This window comes from Temnothorax longispinosus, chromosome 3 (assembly GCF_030848805.1).
Source record: "Temnothorax longispinosus isolate EJ_2023e chromosome 3, Tlon_JGU_v1, whole genome shotgun sequence".
Classification (NCBI taxonomy): domain Eukaryota; kingdom Metazoa; phylum Arthropoda; class Insecta; order Hymenoptera; family Formicidae; genus Temnothorax; species Temnothorax longispinosus.
This window is the reverse complement of record NC_092360.1, coordinates 11,243,668-11,266,988: the sequence shown is the minus strand read 5'-3', so window position 1 is coordinate 11,266,988 and position 23,321 is coordinate 11,243,668. Positions and strand designations below refer to the sequence as shown.

General features: G+C 37.8%; 2 protein-coding genes across 7 annotated transcripts in view; one reads left to right on the top strand and one right to left on the bottom strand.

Annotated features, from left to right (window-relative positions):
• The first annotated feature begins 6,135 nt into the window (after nt 1-6,135).
• Gapvd1 (GTPase activating protein and VPS9 domains 1) lies at nt 6,136-14,465 on the top strand. Of its 4 annotated transcripts, XM_071772676.1 has the most exons (18): nt 6,136-6,309; nt 6,719-6,937; nt 7,018-7,161; nt 7,319-8,660; nt 8,748-8,929; nt 9,226-9,385; nt 9,642-9,815; nt 9,902-10,063; nt 10,171-10,429; nt 10,525-10,613; nt 10,710-10,985; nt 11,091-11,122; nt 11,212-11,677; nt 11,866-12,092; nt 12,203-12,459; nt 12,545-12,756; nt 12,837-13,222; nt 13,292-14,465. In XM_071772676.1, the coding sequence occupies exons 3-18, from the start codon at nt 7,030-7,032 to the stop codon at nt 13,421-13,423; spliced, it is 4,488 nt and encodes a 1,495-aa protein (XP_071628777.1). In that variant the 5' UTR covers nt 6,136-6,309; nt 6,719-6,937; nt 7,018-7,029; the 3' UTR covers nt 13,424-14,465. The 4 variants fall into 4 exon arrangements, with proteins under 4 accessions (XP_071628777.1, XP_071628775.1, XP_071628776.1 ...); XM_071772674.1 differs by having other exon boundaries at nt 6,719-6,929; nt 10,710-11,122; XM_071772675.1 differs by having other exon boundaries at nt 9,654-9,815; nt 10,710-11,122.
• Nucleotides 14,312-23,321, bottom strand: part of Nca (neurocalcin homolog) — a 159,933-nt gene continuing 150,923 nt past the window's right edge. For all 3 annotated transcript variants that reach the window (XM_071772693.1, XM_071772696.1, XM_071772695.1), the window contains exon 5: nt 14,312-22,550. In XM_071772693.1, the coding sequence (XP_071628794.1) occupies nt 22,350-22,550 (201 nt within the window). In that variant the 3' untranslated portion in view covers nt 14,312-22,349. The remainder of the gene's footprint in view (nt 22,551-23,321) is intronic.

Genomic DNA, 23,321 nt, shown 5'->3' with positions numbered 1-23,321 from the left:
TTGCATAATCTGCTCTCGATAGACATGGCTCTACCTGAGATATTCATATTTATTAATATTGTACCTATTATTTATGTTCTAATTTTATTTAATACGTTTCATACGAATCATATATTTAAGGATATCGAAGGTATGGAAAAATATTGAGTATGTCATATAAAACATATCTGTAGTAAGTAGTTATAACTTCCTCAAATGTATGCTCGTTTATTCGAAGAGTTATTTTATCTTTATTTAAGAGAAATTTCGAAATCTTGATCTTGTCAAAAGGTAAAGTAGATATACTTTTCATATTTTATCTCAAGGTGGAAATGCAATATGTGACAATTCACTTATATCCGTTTCTGTCAAATGTCGGTTAATTTTATAATATTATAAATTAACTTACATTTTATCTTGTCCTAAGAGTTAGAAAAGGATAAATAGTAAGTTAAACCGAGATTAAAATTAATCTACTCCGATAAAAACAGACATAAATAATTACCGACAATAAAAGAGACTAGAAAATAATTTAAGAGATTTAAATACCTCACTATTTCATTTTGAAAGAAAAAGAAATTTTGCTTAAGATATATTAAGAGCAACTGTGCTAAATCTTCTTCTCACATCAATTTGCACGACATATATAAGTATTTATTGTGTATTTCTTTTAATAAATTACGAAATAATAATTAAAATAGATACCTATTGGGTTTTGTGAAGAAGCAATATTTTACTGTCGAAAAAAAGTTGTCAAACGACAAATCGAGAAATTTTTTAAGAAGTGCAAGTTATATATGAGATCTTGCTTGTGGCTGCACTGCATATTGTATATTTGTATTTAAAATAAATAGATATATGATTAGACGTCAGAAAGAAAAAGAACAGATGAAAAGTACAAGTAGTTTAGATTAAATAATTATAAAGAACAAGTCAGATTGCTTTGTCTTTGTTCAATTGATTTTTTATCCGAGTTACATTCCGGAATACCTTATATACAGCGTTTAAAATTGGGACAAAATAACATCCTTATACAATATGTAAACACCCGTTACATACTGTTTAGATCGCGAGACATTTACGTATTTGATCTTCATAATGTTATAGCAGCAGAATACGAAAATATTATTTATATGTATAGAGCGTCTTGCGCGATCACTTGCATGGCAGTTTGTTGCTCCAAATCAAAGTGTCATCTCTTCGCAAATACAATCTCTTCTTCATCTGTTCTTATTGTTACTGTGTGCAAGATAGCGATCGCATATACGTTCTTTTGTAATACTGCTGGAAATTAATTAATAATCTGAATCAGAATGCATAAGCGAATTAAAACCATAAAGCGATATTATGAAGCCTTAGAGTATGAGATCAACAAAGAGGTGAGTATGACTGTGACTAATATACCTATATATAAATATGTTGAGGAATTGTGACATATAATATAAGACAGAGAACTTAAAATTTATATATATATATATATTACTAATAAAAGTTTTTTACGCGTGTTGTTAGGCAGCATTAAATAAGATATCTGCTTTACACTACGAATTGAAATCTGAGGAAAATAATAATTTTTTAGATAGGTAAATATGACTACTTAACCCTAAATTGAGAGTGATGTTAAAAAATGTAACAGTTGTCTCTTATATATGTTGTTTTATTTTCTTTTTACATTTATAGATTTTCGCGGACAGCGTCTATAATAGAAGAGAATTTATCTGTTTTCAAATCTGCTTGTGATCATGTGGATATAATTACTACAATTCTTGACTTTTTGTACACTGTTAGTGGGAAATTGATGTTTGACAGTGAGTTCGATACATTCATAATATTCTTGTAATATATCTGTAGCGATATATCGATAATATCCTTTATTCGCGCTTCTTCATTTTTAATATTATATTTATATTAAAAAATAATAGCAATAATATACATAAAATAATATACGTACTAGACTGTATAATGGAAATTCTTCTTTTCACTATCTCTTTTTAGATGAATGCACTTATGATGAAATTAATATAATATATATTATGTATATTGTATGTGAGGAACATGAAATTCCATCATTTTTAAAAGCGGCCCTTATGTAATTATCCAATAAAAATACATGTATACATTATATATCAAACTATGTTATATAATTAAATTGTTTACTAAATATTAATTAATATTTCTTATTACGTTATGAAGGATATTCTTATCTATTTTGTAAACGTTCTTATATTTTTTAGAAATAATTCGAGGTTGGAATTCGTAGATGGTTATTATAGACCATTAATTTTAAGTAAGCACATTCAAAACATATTCTAAAAGTTTTACATTTTATAGTAATATTTTTAAAATTTACACAGATTACGTCTATGAGATGATTGTATGCCAAGATTCTGACTTGTATGCAGTTATTAGCCACTTAAGGGTTACACCTTTTTTCCTGTTAAAGATATATACAATTTTTGTCCAAGAATCAATAAAACAGAAATTTTTATGGCTCCTAGAAAAGTATTTTCCAGATTTTTATACATACATGGATTTGCCTATTTCCATATTTCGTACAAAGAAAGATTTATATAAGCTTCCGTCATACTTTGTCAATCTGAAGTCAATGAATATGGTGTCTATATGGTCGGAAGATATTACAGCTGCAAAAGTATTAGCAACGACATTACGCGTACGTAGTACAATTTAAATGATGTAATACAAATGCCAAATTGTCTACAGAAAATGCTTTATTGAAATAATACGTCTGTTTTGAGATCAGAGAGATATTACATTCATAAATGCACATTTCGAGTTTGGCTCCAATATCAAGCTTTCTTGGAAATGGTCGTTTTCTACTTTTAATTTGATTCCACATCTTCTCTGGAACGATTTAAAGGATGGAGATAAAATTAATCCAAACGATTATACAGGATCAGTTTATGAGCTTTTTTATAACGGCGTATGGCAAAGGCCTGTGAAGAATGAATACTGGATTCATAATAACAATACATATGCACACGCAACAAAGTACGAATACATGCATCTTTTCTGCCTTTCTTCTTAGCTCTGCAACCATTTTTAAGAAACTTAATAAAACTCACGTATTAAATTAATATCTAAATTTATTGTAGGGAAGATATGTTTAAATGCATAAAATTAGCCGAGGAAGCATTCAAAAATTGGAGTATTTGGCCTATTGTTTCTAGAAGGAAAATGTTAGAGAATCTTGCATCTACACTAGAATGCAATGGGTATTAATTTACTAGAAAATTTTCACATATTTTTTAAGTCCTTTGTTTGCACAATTGTATGTTTGTGAACACTTAGTAACATTTTAACAAATGTATTTCTTTTATTGCTTTTTTTCAGCAAATTTCTATTAGCAAGTACAGTAATAAGTACTATACAATTTTTCAACATTTATTGCAATAACCTAAAATGTCACGATGAAAGATTGGAGATAATCAGCTTTCCTGGACCAAAAGGCATTGTTTCTATTTATTATAACGATGAAACTGCGTTGTTTAGTTATCTGACATTATCTTTAATGATTGGCAATTGTGTCATTGTGTTACATAATAAAAATTCGTGTACTTTAGCACCTTATTTGAACATGTTTTCAACAGTTGAGATACCTCCAGGCGTTTTAAATTTGTTGTCAAATGGAGATATGTGTAACATTTTTACTACAACGTATGAATTTGATGATGTAGTTAAATATTGTACTTCTATAAATCATATTATATTCCCCCTTAAATAATTTTCGTAGCGTATTACATGCTTACATCCATAATATCAATTTATACGTGTATATAAGTAAATATTATAGTCACATTCATGTACGTATTTATATATTATAACTTTAAAATACCAGTTTTCTTGTCACTTATTAACTAATGTTTTGAAATAAAATTATTTTTATAATAATATCTCATCACATATCTTTTAACTCAATATTATTAAAAATTATATCAAAATTTATACCAAAAATAACATTTAAAAAAGCCAGTATTATATGTTTAATGAAACAATTATTCGCGATATGTAAAATTGTTCAATTAAAATTTGCTAATTATGTTCGCAATTTTAAACTCGTGTTTTACCGGTGAAGCTTTCTAATATCACACACAGTTAACACACTTTACTCTATATCACTGATGTAAATTTGTTGTCAAATAGAGATATATGTGATTTTCCTAGCTGTCTAAATCATGGACTATCCCACGCAGTAAATTATTGTTCTTCTAAAAATCATATTATACACCCTCTTAAATAATTAATTTCAATAACGTATTACATGCTGTATAATATATATGTTTATACATGTACAAATGAATATAAATAGACACATTCATGCATGTATTTATTTGGATGATATAACTTGAAAATAACACTTTTCATGTAATTTATTAACTAATGCTTTAAATGTTTCTAAATAAAATGCTTTATATAACAGTGTCTCATCACATATCCTTTAACTCATTATTATTATTAAAGATTATACTAAAGATCATACTAAAAATAACGTAATTTAAATACGCTAGTATTATATCTAAGGAGAAAATTGTTCGCAGTGTATTAAATTGGCAAAAGTTCAATTAGAAATTACCTATGTTCACATTAAACTCGTGTTTTATTAGCTGAGCCTTTTGATACCTTATATATTATTATCTACTAGCGTTCTGCTAATATAGCATTGCATATATACATGCCAAATCTGTAGGTTTACTTTCGGCAAAATTTATAACAGACGCTTTGCATAATCTGCTCTCGAAAGACGCGTACGTGGCTCTGCCTATGAGATTCATATTAATATTGTACCTAATTATTATTCATGTTCTAATTTTATTTAATGTTTTATACGAACCACTTTACAAAAGAAATGTCAACCTGTCAGACATAATTCTAATAATACGAATATTTAGATTTGATTTTATCACTTTATCAGAAATGTAAATGTCAATAATGGCACTCGATATATGTCAGATTTTATTTGAATAATGACATTTAATCGCTCATTCTATATTTGTATAAACTTTTATATACTTTCATCAAATAGAACTCCTTACACTTTCAATTATTTTTTAAATTTATGGTAAGAGTAATTAGATGCATTAATCAGCATATATTTTGTATACAGCGTGTAGTGCAATACATAATAATCAACAAAAAAAATATCGCCGTACTTTTAAGTACGGACTATACCATAAAATTAACTAGAAGATGGAAGAATATACATACATATTGACTATGTCGTGTAATGAACTGAGAAATTATTATGTTATCTGATTAATTATATCTACATTTATTGATTAACCCGCTACTTATTAAATAAACTTTCAAAATAACATTCCTTTAAAAAAGAATTCGATTATTATAACGACAATCAGTATAGATATATAAACTACATTTTTACACGTATGTATGTGCATACTTCACGATCAATCAAGTTTAGTAACGTATCTGGTAGTTATAATCATAACTTCTTAAAACGCATGCTCGTTTATACTCGAAGAGATTATTTTATCTCCATTCAAAGAAATCTTGAAATCTTGATTGTCAAAGAAATACAGCAGATAAATTTTTCATAATTTTATCTTAAATTGACAATGTGCAATATATCATGACAACTCGCTTAGCATAGTTTGCACGGTTTTTTAAAACCGAACTTATAAATTGGTAATAACAATTATAATAAAATCAGATTTAACTAGCGTTTATACGACGTATAATCTTACGTCAGTTCTTAGTTATAATTAGAGTGGATGTTATTAAACCGATTAATAATGTGTAAACGTAGCCTACGTTGGATAGACATAGACATTTGCTGGTTGAATTAACTGCCGATTAAGTTAATCGGAATTTAGTCGGATAAACTTTAGGTATAATAATAAGTGCATTACCTATAAGATCGGATCGTGCAAACATCGCCCTGATGAGGCTGCGATTCACTTGACGCTGTAAATGTTTTGAAGCGGTTCTTCTTCTCCTTCTTTCATTGAAAGAAAGGAGAAGAGGAATGCTTCTCCGTAGCTTACCGTATAGCCATTAGCCAAGTATGCGCGCTTGTCCAAACACGGCGAATCCGTTGGAAATCGGCCTTTCGCGGCGACGCGAGAGGACGTATGACGTATCGCCGTCGATATCGCGGAGTCGGAGTAGGGAAAACGCCGTACGTCCTTCGTCCGAGCTGGTACGGCGCATCACCCGTGATCACACCCGCGGCCATTTGTCGAAGAGAAAAAAAATCTAACCTAACAAGCGAAAGATGTGCGTGTGTCATCGGGGGTGTTGCTCTGGCCCGCGTGCGACAACAACGAATTGTGCGATCGTCATTCCCGACGACGCGTAAGTCATAAGTGCACGGACGTCGGACGTCACTCGGCCTGTCACTGTCTCTCTCGCGCGCGCGCGCGCGCGCAAATCGGGTTGACGTTGACGGACACGCGCGACCCAGGAAGGAAGGCAGGCAGTGGAGGGCACCGCGAGAGCGAGGCGAACGCAACGAGACAGATTTGTTTTTCCCACGCGTGATTCGATGGGTGCGCGACGATAACGGCGAGACATCCTCGCGGACGGCGTTTCCCCGCCGTGACGTTTTCACGCGGAGACGCGGACGGTCGCCTCGGTTTCACCTTGAGCTCCATTTCCCATGATATCATCGCGAAACCACGCTCGCACACTCACGTTATGCAATATCCGAGATACGTCGTTTCACGCTCCGCTCCGAATTGAGATCTCTGTTTACTCCCATCAGGTGAAGCGACGCTTTTTCTCTCTTTCTCCGCGCTCTCTCTTCTCCCTTTCTCACACGTGCACACCTGCACGCGCGATCCTCGTGGACTCGGAGAGACGGAGCATATGCGCTCGAAAGTCCTGTGGCTTGAGGTTCATCGTGAAGTAGGTGTACGCCTACGTCCCGCCCCCCTGATTTTTATTAATGCGCAGGATAACCGATTAACAGGATTGTACGCAAGTAACTATGCAGACAACATCACCTCAATTAGATTCTGAAAATAATGCATCGCTCTGTACCATTGTCTTTCCACGTTGAAGGTACATCCAATAATGTCATCGATCAACAGTGTCGATTCCCACGGGACATTACAGTGGGACATGATGGAATTGGCCCGTCATTTGCGGCAGGAAAGGCTGTTTGTCAATTCGGAACAGCAGAACTTGCAGACTCTTAACGAACGGGTAAGTGATATTCATCGTTAAGGATTCCGTGTAATACTGTGGATTGTAATACTTTATATAAAGAAAAGGATAACAGAGATTTGTACGTGTTAATTTAACAGGAATGTATATTATTATAATGTACAATCGTATATTAATAAGATTCTTTTCTGTTTAGGTCTTATATATCTCGTCGCAGTTAGCGCAGCAAGCATGGATAACCGCTCAACAGAGAGTCAATCTGAATCGTTTGATAGTGGCGAGGCCGGATTGCACTCCAGCGTCGTGTTGCCTGAGAGCAAACGCGTTGGAAAATTCACATTTCATCGATGCGTACAAGTATCTGCGCTACCAGGCGTCCTTGTCCTACGGAGAATTTCTGGGCGCGCTGCGAAAGTCACCGAAACTCCTAGCCTCGTGCTTGGTGGAGGGGGACAGAGTGATTCCGGAATCGATGCAGACGATTGTGCAGTGCTTGGCCGCCGGATTGTACGGCAGCTGCATATTGCCGGAAGACAAGAGTTTGGTCCTCCAGCTGCTGAGGCATCTCATGTTACTGCAGATAATTCCGTCTGACAACCCGCGAAGATTGCTCAGGCACGGCACGTGCGCGTTTTCCAAATTTTACTCCATCTTTCACGAAAGCCTGTTCTCCGCGAAGCTCTTCTTAACGGCAGCCTTGCACAGCCCTATAGTGCAGTTACTTATGGAAGATGAAATGTTCCTGGACATCGATCCGGATAAAGCGCCTATTAGATTTCCACCTGCGGAGAGATTGAAGAAATTCGGGAAAGAAGGCACGGCCGAGTATCAAGCCAAGTTACAGCGTTACAGACTCTGGACGGTTAATTCCTTGTATCGTATCACGCAGAGATTTATCGTCAACATTCGCGATACAATACACTGCTTTCCTACGAGTGTTTGCTGGCTTGTGAGACAAATGGCAGGGCTTCTTAGTAAGAACGGAAATGTAGATCCAAAAGAGGTGCACGCCATGTGCACGGATCTTGTATTCACGTACTTCATTTGTCCCGCTATAGTTAATCCCGAGCCTTATGGTATTACCGATGCACCGATAAGTTACGTCGCGAGGTTTAATCTAATGCAAGTTGGACAAATTTTACAAATGCTTTCGCTACAAAAGTATCAAAGTATCGATAACAAAGTTATTGATCTTTACAAGAAGTTCGAGAAGGATTCGGTGTCTTCCATAATAGACTCGATGTTGGATGGCGCGACAGAAGAGCTGGAAGAGGAACCAACGATTATTGACAATAATAAATTTCAAGGCCTGTCACGATCCGCAGCACTGTTTACGGAAAGTGAACTGAACTCTTTAATTACGTTTTTGAACACGATCGCTGGTGATAACAATGGAGAAACGATATCGCATAGCTCATTTGATAGAAAACAATTAGCGGAAATGCTGTCGCAATTACCTTCGGGTTCACTGCATAATAATAAATTAAGTAACGAATACTTGGATACACCCAGCAAACGAGGTGTTGCTGCAGGAAAAGGTATATTACATGAATAGTGCAATAATGATTATGTGTGTGTATGTGTCTTAATTATCAACAATGTAATGTTAAAATATTTTATAATAGGAAAAGGACGTGGTATAAGGATGACTACATTCTCACCAAATGTAACAAACGAAAGTGCGGAGGAAATTAATGGCACCGCTGCCCCTGAAGAGGAGACTTTGGATAAAAATTCTCAAGACGTGCTAGTCATACCTTTTGGTCCGACAATTGGGGAATCTGTAGGGCTACTCAGTGAACAGAAGGTATAGATATACATGTATTAGTATAATAGATTTATTATATGCTGTGTATTTATTTTTTATGTATTAAATAAGAAGCTATGGTTTTACACATATAGCTTGTACAAAATTAAATATTAGTTTCACAAAAAATGTATGTATTTTATAAATTAGTTTTATACAATAACTTTATAGAAAATTATAATGTTAATAATTGTTTTTTCATGCCTATAACAGAATCCCAAGGAAGAAGAGTACTAGATTTAAAACTAATAATTAAAAATATCATCAAGTAAAACTTTGTGTTTCATTATTTATAGGTTTTATGCATGGAGCTTCAAAGTGGTATGGAGAATGGACCTGTTACTTTGAATCTCCCTGATGACGCCTCTACTGAACATCCTAGACAAGAGAATAGCAATGTCGAACGCATCGAAACGCAAGAGAAGAGGACTAGATTCTCGCTGTCACATGATGAAGGTATATCAGTTACTGATAATGAGTTTGATACTGATTGCTTTTATAACATTCATGCTTTTTAGCACAGCTAACTAAAATTTACATTTACATATTCGTTAAATTTGTCTATATGTTCTGTAATTTTTTATGATTTTATTTTTAGTTAATTTTTTATCTTTTACATATTTTTTTGTCATTAGAAATTAATATCAAAGATATTAACATTAAAGAATGTATTGCTTGGCTTTCATAACACATCTACATTAAAAATAATTAGTATTGTTCGAAGGATCGATTGGCAATACGTCCGATAACTTGGAAGCTGTATCAGAAGCCGCTTCCAATCACAGTGTCGCTTCTTCTCTAGAATTAGAGACAGAAGATCAAAACGATAATCTCTCAGACATGGTGTCTGCTAATGTATCGGGTAGAGGAACTCCTAATATATCAGGTACATTAATTTTATTAAATTATTTTTTTATACGTAACATTGATGATAATAATTATAAATTATTTAATTTCCTGTATAATCGCCAGGTCGAGATACACCGTCGTCTCAAATTACTGAAGGAGACGATGGACGAGCTGCGGGTGAAGTAAGGCAACTGGATTTGCCGCCGCCTAATATCCCAACTAAACAAAGTCGATCCGAAATTGATGACAAATTTTGTAAATTTGAGATTAAGAAACTTATTGAAGGTAAATACATATATCTCTAAATAATACACTTAAAACGAACCATATTTATTTACTGACAAAATTGATAATATTTATTTTTGCTAATTGTACATGTTGGTACTTTTTAGGAGACGAGACTGTTTCTATGGTATCCGATACTTGGTCTACGGATGTGTTGGCCTCAGATAGCGAAATAGTTGAACAACAGGATCGAATATTGCTTGCTGTTCCTACTGAACAGGTTGCATCTGTGTTGCCTGCCGAACCTACGCTAACCATGTTAGACATTAGTGAAACCGCCTCTGAAGCCTGGAGCACAGATGTATTAGCTAGCGATTCGGAAAGATTAACTGAAGTAGATACCGATGACACTGCTAGTGTTGCCAGGTATATTATTAACAATACTACATATTACATTCGTAAAATATAATTCTACTTGAAGTAAGATATCTTCATAATTACCATTGACAATATTTTCATAGGTCTGATGATACGGCCAGATCCGAGATCGAAATAGAAAGCCGTGCTGATTCCGAGGGAAATGAAGAAACTCTTCAATCTGCAACTCCATGTAAGTATACTGCAATTAAATAATGCGATATCAGCAATATCTGATGATTTCTAATCGCAGCTATAATTACTGATACATAATTATTCCTGATTCCAGGTCCGGATGGTTCAAGCATCACTTTTCCATCAATTTCGGGGATTCGAGAGGATTCTGGCATAGGAACTTCGATAGTTCACCAACCATCACCAACAACATCTCCATTGCCATCGTCGTCAAATGTGACAGGTCGTGGTGGAACCAAGTCCGATTACCGACGTAGTACAATGGAATATGTAGACAAAAACGCTAACAATATAAGCAATATGGACTATGATAAACCATTACGGGACGACAGGCTGGTTCACTTGATAGATAAACTTCAAATTAACAATGGTAAGCAAGTTGAACGTCAAGCACCTGCGCACAATCACATCGCTGCGGCTGCAGTCGCACCGGCGTTGCTATTAGCTAATCATATTTCTGCGCCTGTTTTGTCAGAGAAGTCCCAAAACGGTGACGTGAAAACAGAGGTTTGCATTTCTTCACTTAATCCTTCTGTCAATCTGTTGTCTTTCCTACCGAAGAACGTTATAGAACTAATGTGAATTTTGTGAATCAGGAGTTGGACAGCTGCATGGCGTCAGTCGGGGATACCGTAGGCCGATTAAGCACGGCTAGCTTAACATCCAGCAGCAGTTCCGGATCAGAACCTCGTGTGAAGAGTAACATTTCAACGTCAGATTTACCAACACCAACAGTTAATGGCATTTGTGACGTGGTAGATGGTTCGATTCCCAATTTTTCCAAGCCAAATGCATCAACGGGAGCTATTCCAAAGAGCATAAGCTTTGACATGACCGCCGAGCGTGGCGATAAGGAATTGTTGGACGACGATCAAAAAAACAAACGTGGTTTCTTTGGTAAATTAAAATTGTCATTGAGAAATCGTAGAGGTAAAGCAATCCGCGTGACGGACGACAGATGTTTCGATCGAGAAGCTGGTGGCGACGGCGTCGATGTGTGCAGGCACAGATTACGCAGGATTATGTCGGAAGATGTAACATCATCCGGTAATGTCGCGGGCGGTAAGATATTAATAAATAACTATTAACAATTATCGTATATTATTTTGTTACGACATAAACGGTTTCTGTTTTAATAGTTTTTTGTAGAATCGAATCGAAGATAAATCGGAAAATAATGCTAAAAAAAAGATGAAAAGTTTTCCTGCAAGTTTTAGACAGTAATAAATTGTTCTTTTGATTAATTTCAGATACTACCGATGATATATTAGCGAAATACAGAAGAAAGCCAAGCGCAGCTAGCGATACAGCCTCGGTCGAAAGCAATCAGTCCCGTACAAAAGAGGTGGAAGACGAAAGACTTTCAATCGATCCGAATAATGTAGAACTCTCTTATGCTTTTGCGGATGCTAAAAGAAAATTACGTATGGTACTTAGCACTGCTGACCTTCAACACATTCCATGGAATACTTCAGAGGTATTTATTGTATTATTTTTCAATCATGGCGTACAAAACAAAGTGTGATTTTTTAATGGATTACTTAATTACTTAATGTTCAAATATTTGCATATAAAATTTCATTACAGAGACATTGTTGGTCGCAGAAAGAAAACGAACTGGTTGCGTTTTTGCAACTACAATTGGCAGAAGCTATAAACCTGCAGGATAGGGCATTAATAGCTCATCTTCATGAAACTTTACGTTGCGTGCGTCTATTTAATGACGATGGATGTAGAAAGCTCTTCAAATCACTTCGAGAGGACTATCAAAAGCGATCTCCTTATATCGCATATTTAATCAGATGTCGTCAGGGATTGCTGTCGACATTAGCTCACTTAGATAGGTACTGTTTATATATATATAAGTATCATCTTTGCACGTAATGTATAAGTAAATGTGAGATGTAACCGCTTAATGATATTTTTCAGATTATGCGTGCGAGTTAAGTGCGATCGGGATGCTATCAATAATCATCTTGTATCCGTTTGTGTGAGGGTATTTTTGGAAAAAAAGGAGACTTTCCTTCTGCGTTTCTGCGAAGAGTTTAAAAAGCTTACGCTAGCTGACGAGAAGCAGGATCTCGTGGATAATTTTCTAGGGAAGGTCCACGCGGAAATGGACAACGATCCGATCTGGCAATGTACATGAATAAAATTATTTATCTCGCAATTGATCTTAGCGGAGTGATCAGAGACGTCTGAACTTACTTCTTACTTTCAGCGGCGAGCGCCAACCAGTTAGATTTGGCGAGAGTCGTGGTGGAAAGAACCGTCATGGCACGGGTATACCACAATGCGCTCTATCCAAATGGAGATGGAGATGTATATAGGGACCAGCTTCTTCACGATCACATCAAAAAGTTGGCGAAGGTCGTAACTCCAAATCACAAGGACCTACGCATTCCAAAGGTTTATCATTACGAATGCCCCTGGCCATGGGCGCAGGCTGAATTGGCTGTGATATCGGCGTATAAGACTCCTAGGGATAAGTTGCAGTGTGTATTTCGTTGCGCGACTACCATCATGAATCTCCTCTCCATGGCGTCGGAAAGGGGCATACCTGCTGCCGACGATCTGACTCCCGTGCTGGTCTATGTCATAATCAAGGTATGCGATTGAAAAGAGAATATGTGATTTTGGCAAGAAGAGTGACTGTTAACGTATGCTTAATTTCAGACTAATCCGCCGTCGTTGTTGTCGACTGTTCAATATGTAGACAGCTTTTACGGGAATCGATTGGAGGGTGAGGAACAATATTGGTGGACGCAGTTCTGCGCCGCGATCGAGTTTATTAAGACAATGGATTAACAGTTTCTCAGGAGTATCACGATAAATAAGATTAGATTCGATGCTGGTGATAATGTAGAAATGTATCATAATCATAATTTGACGATTTCATAAAGAAGAAGACCAATATCTTGTGTAAAGCTAGCTGAACAGTTTTATGCTTCCAGTATCTTGATTAAAATTCTTAAATAGCCTCTTAAATAGTCTAACTGTTAGTTCTTTCGCACGTTATTATGTAACATTAGCAAAGACTGAATCAGATTATACGTAAAGTATGGCTTTATCTTTATTTGTAACTCTATTGTACAATTTCACAGGACATCGAAAAAAAAAAAGAAACGTTTAGATATTCTATAATTTATGTGTAAACAATACAGAACTTATAGAGAATTGATAACCATTTAGCAGGATAAACTGTGTTGGCGTCTCTTTCTACATGCGCACCTTTCCCAAGAGCCGAGACTCGAACCAGATCCGTGAAATATATCGCCACTTTCGTAGAGCTTTTGTACAGGTTTACTCTAGGATTATGTATCAGGAATATCGCGAGAGAAAGAAAGACTTCGGAGATTTATCCGAATCGATCGACATAAAGAGAGAGCATAGTAAAGAAGCTAGCTTTCGAGAATTTGAACGCATAATACTTGTTAATACTATGAGCGAACTAGTTTACGTCACTCTGTCAAGCTTTAATAATCTATAATTACTAATAATATATCGATATCAGTAGTTTAATAATAATTATAAATTTAAAAGCGCTCAATTTAAAAGCAGGGCAATCCTAATAAATGATTGTAAAAAAAAAGGTGGAACGTAATGGACAATCCGGTTAGCGTAAGGGAAGTTACAATTAAAGCGCTCTCTTTCGAGGGGGGGCTAGATTTCCGAGGTGAATCGATTGAGACGCACTTTGAACGAGTATAATATCAACACTTTAATGTAGCAATTTTAACCGATACACAAGAGTGATTCGTTCTTATTTATAATAAACAACTAGTAATAATTGTCACTTACAATAAATATGTATAAGGCGTAAAGCAAATAAAAATTTTGTAACACCTCACGATCACATATACACAACATTATAATAATGTCTTACCGGTGTTCTCCGTCGTCGGGTACCGGAACGCAAGACGAAAGGGAAAGAAAGAGAGGAAAAAAAAAGACACAAACGTGCGCTTTGATTTTCGTAACGTTTTCTTTTTCTTCTTTTTGTACGACGTCAGCATGTATTATCACACGTTATATCGCATTGCGTGTCTTCGCGGAGAGAAGGAAAGCAAAAAGAGGAGGAAAGAAAAAAAAAGTAATAAATTAATCCTGAGAGTAAATTAATATTAAAATATAAACACCTGCGGGGATTGACCCAGTCGCTTACAATACAAAACTTCCGCCGCCGCGCACAACTTTCGCACCGCCGTCGCGTCGCAAGCGAGATCCTTTGTTACATTCGGAATTTTGTCGTTCGCGCATATATTGATGTATCATATATTGATATTTGTTTCAAACCGACACGCCGAGATCGCACCAGCGAACGTGAGAGACGCGGCTTTCGGACGCGGCCGCGCGTGCGAAAGTTTGACAAAAATTATATTGCATATTCGCCGTGCGGGGGGACAAAAGACGCAATAGAACACGTACTTCGTACACTTAGCACCGATAGATACCATATATGAAAGTAACAATAATAAATTTCACATTGCCGTAGAAGTATACAGAGGGAATGGGAAATTAGAGGAGAGTGTTCGAATACGTTTAGACGCCGGTAGACGATTCGGCTCGAAATCTCAGAGGGAGGAGGAAAAAGATCCTCGGAGAGATGGGGGTCACAACAATTATTTCCGTGGCTATTAAAACGATATAGGTGGTATTGCAAGACACCGAGAAGATCGTGAGAAAACATACGCGTCGAACATGTGGATTTTTCACGCACGAGGAAGAGATTAATTCTCTATCGCAGAATGCCTACGGTCCCTTTTGCGTGTTACAACATCTACGAGAAAAAACATCGGGCGCTGATTTGAAATTTTCGTGTTATATTCTAATTACGGATATCTCCACAGTTAACTTTCATGTTTCAACGTTTGAACGCTTCGAATCGCGTAGCTCGCGAAGACTCGATCAATCGAACGCGAGACGGCGGCGAACGCGGGGAGTCGATGAACTTTGAAATTTAAATGTAGGAGACAATTGTAGAATATTAACAGACGAAACAGGCAATTACTTAAGACAAATCGATTTTGTAGCTCGACGAAATGAAGTTCAGAAATAATCTTCAGAAATTCGAGTCCAGCTTTCTCGGCATAACGGAAGATACCGAGAAACTTAGCGCTGAAGCTCGATTAAATTCAACGTGTAATATTGCAGAAGAAATCGAAGTCATCATAATTAGCTCTGACAATTTATCACAAATACGAAGCGGATTTTAGATTTATTCTAAACTTCGGGGAGAAAGAGGAGATCGCGTCGGCTGATAGCTTCGCGAGCTACGCGCCTCCAACGAATGTTATCGAAATAGACACTATAGAACATGTTGGCAAGAGGGGTGCAGAGAAAAGTTTTTGTGTAAGGCATAAATCTTTTTTTTGAAGATATCGGCGATATTAGAAATAGCGCTTATTAGAATCTTTGATGCACAAGCGGATTAAACTCGCGATATCGTTGATATCCTAGGGGCGAAAAACTCTAATTTAGCCAAGAACGCTACGATCCCTTAGGCAAGAAAGCGAAATCATAGAATATAGATAGAACAGGGAATATCGGGGGGATATAAGAACGTGGTAGAGTTAAAATTTCGAGAGAAGTTACGTTTTTCTTTCGTTCGGCTTTTATCGTCCACGAAATTGTTGTACGTCGATAATAACATGAGAAACTATTTTAACGATCCGTACTGTAACTCTTAACTTCGCAGATATATCTTAGCTTAGGAAGAAATATCACGACAAACACACGAGCAGCAAGTGTTATCGATATCGCTTCAACGAACGTAACCGAATCTCCCTCTCTCTTTTTTCTCGCGCTTTTATATATATTTTTTCTTAAAATTCCGTTCTTCTTTTCTTGTGCATCTTTATTTTTCTCTTCACGCGTGCAACTTTTCGTGAAACGAATGAGCTATCGCGCTAACTTTCTCTGATAAGCAGTTCTGAGGAAAAGAAAGAGATCGCTATGGCGAGAAGAAACGATCGGAGGATCGTCTTTTCTCGGAGAAGAAAGAGGAGCTCGGCAAATTGGTTTTCGCGCTTCGACGCGCGTTTCTTTCTCCGTACATCGTATCGGGTACGAAAAAACATCAGAATGCGACGGTGCGATCAGACGGAAACGAGAAAAGTTCCCCGACGAAGCAGGGAACTGTATGCGTTCTCGGGAGAAGCGCAATTTCGCAAGGGTAATCTCGAGGCACGCGTTTCGATCAGAGACGGTGCTACGTCGTGAATATTATCACAACCGACTTTTTCTCTTTCTACAAGGTACTCGTATCGACACATGAACGAATAACGACACAGAAACGAAAGTTCCGAACGGCACAATATATATTCCTCGCGGCTGGATTTTTCCCGCTGCTCGAGCGAGAATCATGGAAATTATCCGAGCTTAATTATCATCGCATTATAAATAAAACTTCGGAAAACACGGTATCGTTCTTTTTTCATCGAGTCGCGATAAATTGCTGAACGTAGTTACGCGAGAAGGAACCATCGAAAGAAAAGGAAACATTGAAAGCGATCTCACATTAGGGCTAGCGATAAAGGGTCATGTCAAGAGTGAGACTCTAATTCGCGTGTAATGCGTGTAAATTCCAGAATTTAACAATCGTTAAACTCCGGGAAACCAATTAACGATTAAACAATACATTACAGTCGGTACGGACGAAGCCGGACTTCGTCCCGCTTCAGCGCGTTGACACAATCGGTTCCCTCTTGCATAATTAATCCGCGATCGCCGCGAGGAACGGATCGTCGGGATTAAATATTTTATCAACATCACGAAAGACGGAGATGCCAAACGCTCGAATAAATACATAATTGAAACGTCCATTTGTACGCAAGAATCAGCCAGAGAACGTGAAAATTAAAGAGACGTTAAAATCAAGAGACGTCCTCGTCTTTCAGGCACCATTTAAACGGTCTCGTTATGAAACGTCCAAAGACGCCTACCCGGCGTTCTATTTTCAACTGATCACGTTGATCGAGGTACAAAGATTCTAGATGATTAATTGACAAATCCATCTATTAACTGTAATAAATAAATATCATTGAGATATATCCTCCTTTCTTTTTCAAGAATCTCTCAAGCGCTTTCAGATGTCTTTAGATGTCTTTTGGATTTTCGCGTCGTTCGAATGTATAGGCGGAAGTATGTATATAAAATTTGTGAATGTAAAGCTTTGGATTGGCGGCAGAGAAACGAGCAAACGTGCGAATTTCATCTCGATTTACTTTTTATAATGCGTTATGTGGGCATCATTAAACACTCATTGGTTGAAATTAAAGTAGCGAATTTTATCAAATTATTTGCAAGTCGATTTTGCGATAAGAGAAGGCAGATTAGTTGCCTCTTTCGTATCTTGCGCTATCTACACCCACGTGGTTCGTCGATAAATACTTATTCTACATCTCCTCAGACAATGCAACGTCGATCGGAATAGTTTACGCTATAATATCGAAATGACAAGTGAATTTTGCGAATGTAATTCGCGCGATTTATTATTTTACAGCGAGTAGTGAAATCGTGTTATACAAAGCTAGACGTATTAACGATGATTTATAATATATTTAAACTCTAGAATGAGAAAATGTGTTCGCACTTTTGATTTTTTTACTAGCAGTAAACACACTGCAAATTCCATGCACATATGTAAATATTCTTATCGACGTTACATCGTGTAAGAGTATTGTAAGGACGCAAAAGTATTATAATATTAGTTACGCTTCAGAAGAATAATCACGGCTTTTCACATTTACATTTTTATCAAGAAGTTAACTAAATTAAATCAGAACAATAAAAAACGTGCAACTTGTAAGATGGCAATTCTCTGATGATGGTAATTTTAAATTAAAAAAAAAAGAAGAAAATTTTGATATATCGGATAAAATTTCGGTAAAACAGACGCGTGCCAAATTGTCACAAGGACGAGATTTTTAAGCCAGCAAAAAAATAACGAAATCGTCATTACTTGAATAAATAATTTTCAGAGGAGGAAATCGTTAATATCTTCCCAGGTAGCAGAGTGACGTCAAATGACGTATTAAGAAGTCTTAATAACGTCTCTAACGTCAATAAAACGTCATTAAGACGTCTTTAGACGCTGCCTGGGTTACTTTGTTTGGACAACCACACGCGTTACTAATCGCGATCGCCTCGATACCGCTCGTGTTCTGACAAATCGGCACAACTCTGGTATTATACATTTTACGCTCGTCGCTACGACAAAGGGCCATAAAGTGGATTTCGGCCAAATTTGAAAAAACCCATATCACTTTTACGACCTTCCCTTCCGAGTCGTGTGAGATTTAGTCGCGATATTTTTCCGTGTTTATTGCTTTCTTGATTCATTTTAAGGTACAATTTAAGTGAATGACTGCCGTCAAGTTTTAACGGGACGTACTGGCAGTCCTATGCTATATGCTGTAACATGAATTTCGTTTTCAACGAACGCAACTAGCTCTTACTGTCTGTAAAATTCGAAGCTTCACTGCCGTCTTTGATATCGTGTCGCAGAATAAAATCTGTTCCGCTTATTGTTAGTGTAATCGGAAAAGTTCAAGAATAGCTTTAGAATCTTAACGTGTATAATATATTCATATGCATTAACATTAATGAGGTTATTTATTTGTTTATACAATGACTATACCGAGAGATTAGAGAGATATCATTAAATAGTCTTTATCCTTAAATATTAATGAGCACGAGGTGAATAGATGTACATCTTAGAAAGTACAATAAAGATATATTATAATAGAGACTTGTATTATATCTATGTAATGTATATATATATATATATTTATATTTATATATCTGCATCTGTATAACGCGCTCTTGCAAAACGCAATGCTGCTTTGCGTAACGACCAAACGTAATATAGTTTCAGAATTCTCTCATTATACGCCGCCGCACTCTGAACATTAATCATTGCATCGCCAGACCGGGTGCCTCGTTGGGAGCGCGCAGCGCAACAAAAGTGTTTTTTTCCCCGAAGATACCGATCAAAGCACAGGTCGAAAAGTGATCGCTCTCGACAAGAGACAAGTGAAAAGGAAAGGAAGAAAGGAAGGAGACACGATGAGAGAAAGCTTCACGGAAAGAAAGAAAGGCGAATTGAAGGTAAACCCGGTAAAGATCCTCTCGACAAACGGCTGCGCTAGAAGCCGCCGGAAGTCACTCTCATCGTACGCCGGAAAAAATATATATAGAAGCGTAGAGTGCTCACGCTCGTGTTTACTCGGTAATTGATTACCTCTCCCGACCGCCCCGATCGTGCAGTAGCTTGGGCGAAATAAAGGGCTCTCGCCATAAAGCCGTGAAACGTCAGAACTCTGCTGCTGCGTGTATATTCGCGTGGGCGGAGATCGCGATCGCGGCGGTCGCACTCGCGATCCCTCTCCTATTTTATAATCAATAATACATAATTGTATGTATAATATATCTATGTATGTATAATTATCGCGATCAATCGGTCGATTGATACGTAATCGGACGACAGGGTGATAAGGCTCGCGTCACACGAGCCGTCTCTTTCTCTTCTTCTCTTTCTTCCTTTCTTCTTCTTCTCCGTAGCATTCGTTTCTCAATTTTCCGGACACGCGCGTACACACAGAACAGACACATATACGCAGACTTTCTCGCTTTCTCACAAGTACGCGGGACGCACGCATTCATAAAAATAAATCTCTAAATACGGCACGGCGTGCGCGCGCGTGAAGTTTTTCCTCATCTTCATCCGTCGATCGCTCGGCGAGGCGCGAAGCCTTTCGCTGAAACCGAGGGCCAGTCGCTCTGATCGGCAAGGATGTGCTTTTTTACTTCCCTCAGCGAGATTGGAAAGAGGCAAATCTGTTAACGCTATATGCTCCGATTACGTCCGTCCTTACTGTACCTCCGTAACGACAAAGGTCACCAGAAATGATAAAATGACGGCGAGATGAAATAACAGCAATGTGAAGGACAAACTTTCCGCGATTCGATGGAATAACGGCTCTCCGTCGCCGAGATAGCGTCGCATGGTAAATCGAAGCGTCGCGACGGAGAGGACAAAAGACTAGTCGCTCCTTTTCTACATCCGCACGAATCGAAGCGGATCGAACATTTTCCTCGCATCACCTTCGACGAGAGGGAGAGCAATGCCAATCCGTATGATGTGACAACGATCGTCGCATCACGCGGCCGTTTCTTCCCTTCTCTACTATATCAAGCTCTAGATCGGTCTCTAAGCGCGTTTAAACTAACAAAGCCGCCGTTTTCGCCGGCGCGCGATCGCGATTTCGCAGTGACCTTTGCCTAAAATCTCGCGGATCTCTAAATCACTAAGTTTTTTTTCGTTGCTAGCGCGCGGCGTGAGGTACGCCACGCGACCGTTAGTCTCCTGTGAGTCTTTTCCGTTGAATGGTCAGTCCGTTTGATGGGTGGGCCGAGAGGCGAGACACTCGGGGTCCATGAGGGGCGGGAGATGCGATACCGTGTGTGTGTCCCCCTGAAAGGACGTGGGCATCTCCTCTGAACCGGGGGGTATCGGATACCAACGAGCGGGGGATGGGGCGACGCGCAAGGACGACGACGGCCACGGCCGAAGAGCGAGACCGTTACGAGCCTCTCGTACGCTGAGATCGGCAGTCCGAGGATGCGTCGATGCCGCGATACGATCTGCTATGTACACAAAGATCCGCTATGATGCGCGACGTTTCGATCCGCACACTCTCGCTGTCTGAAAAAATAAGGTAAAGATAGGGAGAGATAGAGAGAGTGTGACGGAACGTCGTCGCTCGTCGAAGCTCTCGTTTCGCCCTGTACGCGCGTACCATCAAAAAAATCACACGGGTATTACGAACACAGAGAGAGTATTTTAGAATTTCGCTAATCGTCTCGCGTCACCTCGAACGGTCGGGTCTCGACCGAGCCACACAGTCTGCCGAGATGCGTCAGCGGCATCGACGCAACGTCCTCTCTTCCTCGCATGGACGCGGCGCGCGCGCGCGCTTGACGTTTCTTAATACGACCCGAAAAGGCGTAACAAGCTTCTCGCTAAACCGATCCGTCAATGAAACGGAGCGACTGGACTAGTCTTGTCGACTAGCTTGCGGTATGCGCAAGCGCCATGGGCCCAGTGACCCTGGGACCTCTCGGGTACCGGCCCAATTTATAGAAGCCCTTACACGTGTTCGCGCATAAGCCCACGCGAACGTAGAAGTATTTGCGAGAAACCGCCAAGATGATATCTTCGGACAACGGGCAACACAGTTTCTAGTTTTGACAGTAAATTGTTAAAAACTAAGAGCTATCGTTAATCATGTTCCGCCGTTAATCATAAAATAACTTTCTATTTTTCTCTCTCTATTGATATTCAAATTCCTATTGCTTTCTGGGCCAAGTATAATCTATTATAAAAAAAAACCCGCATAATCAAAACATATACAACTGGTCATTCATCATATTTCTAGTCCTCAAATGAAGAATGCTAGCGGGACGAAATTATTTCCGTAACTTATTTCGAGACTTTGATAAATAAATCGTTCCTATTCGCATCCTACGGTTACAAGTTTCTAATAGATATAATTATATTAAAACGACCGAATGTGCGAAGATAATGTTTCGGTAGCTTCCTCGACAGACCCAACCAGGCTCGGACAACTTTCTACGATCGCGTCGCTTCTGCTTGGGATACTAATTGGGCCGGGCACCGATTCGAGTATGCAGATGGCATATTGATATTTGTCTGTACTGGCCCAGGGCCTCACTGAGCTTGTGCACTAGGATCGCACTGCAACAGTCGCACGATAGACGGGTCGCTCTTCGCACCCTCAATAAACTCGTCAAGCGATAGCTTGCCGTCCTTGTTCTTATCCATCTGTCGAAATATCTTATCAGTTCGTTTCTCCGGCGTCGACTCGTCTTCCGGCATTTTCATCACGGAGCCCACCATCTTGTAGATCGCCTGAAAACAGTGTTATAATGAAGTAAAATAGAGTTTATTATTTATTACACACGTCATGAAGCATCGGCTTCCGGGAAAGGGATAACAAAACTTGAAACAATAATAAAAGAAATCGTAACATTTAACGCTAATTAATTGACGTATAAAAGATAATATGTATTACTATAATAGACCAAAAATTAAAAAATTAGTGTTATTATATTAGGGGGAAAAAAAAATCTATTGTACACAAACATCGCGCCATTTTTCGATTGCATATTACAGAAAAAAAGAAGTGTCAAATCAAAACTTATATACTCAAATTATGTTCATTGTTTCGTATATACGCAACAGTCTATAATCTTTTTATAAGAATTTCAACTTTTTCTTTAGTTGAATTATATAATAATCTTTGAATTATATAATAATCTCATTTTTCAAGATTTCCACGTTGAAATTAAAGATATTTTCAAATCAGGAATATTCTTTTTTTCTGCAGTGCATATAATAAATGCAAGAGTCAATTTTTCCGTAACAGAAATTAAATAAGGATTTTCTTAAATCTGGGGCAGTGCAATTTAATGAAAAACCTTTTAGGTATCATAATTCAGAGAGAACATTGACATTTCTGAAATCACCTTCTCCATTGAAAGCCATAAAATATTAGTATTGCGGAAGCGGAGGCTGGGAATTCTTAAATCAACGGAGATACATTTAATAACATGGAAGCAGTGATACGGTCGACTATGCATTAAGCTCAGAGTAAATTTATTGCGCCGTGAATTGCCGAAC

What these genes read in the sequence shown, in the direction of transcription:
- Gapvd1 (XM_071772674.1), top strand. Translation starts at nt 7,030, where the DNA reads ATGTCATCGATCAACAGTGTCGATTCCCACGGGACATTACAGTGGGAC. An exon ending in GGCTACTCAGTGAACAGAAG is followed by an intron (nt 8,930 to 9,225) that starts GTATAGATATAC and finishes CATTATTTATAG; the next exon opens with GTTTTATGCATGGAGCTTCA. An exon ending in TGGTCTATGTCATAATCAAG is followed by an intron (nt 13,223 to 13,291) that starts GTATGCGATTGA and finishes GCTTAATTTCAG; the next exon opens with ACTAATCCGCCGTCGTTGTT.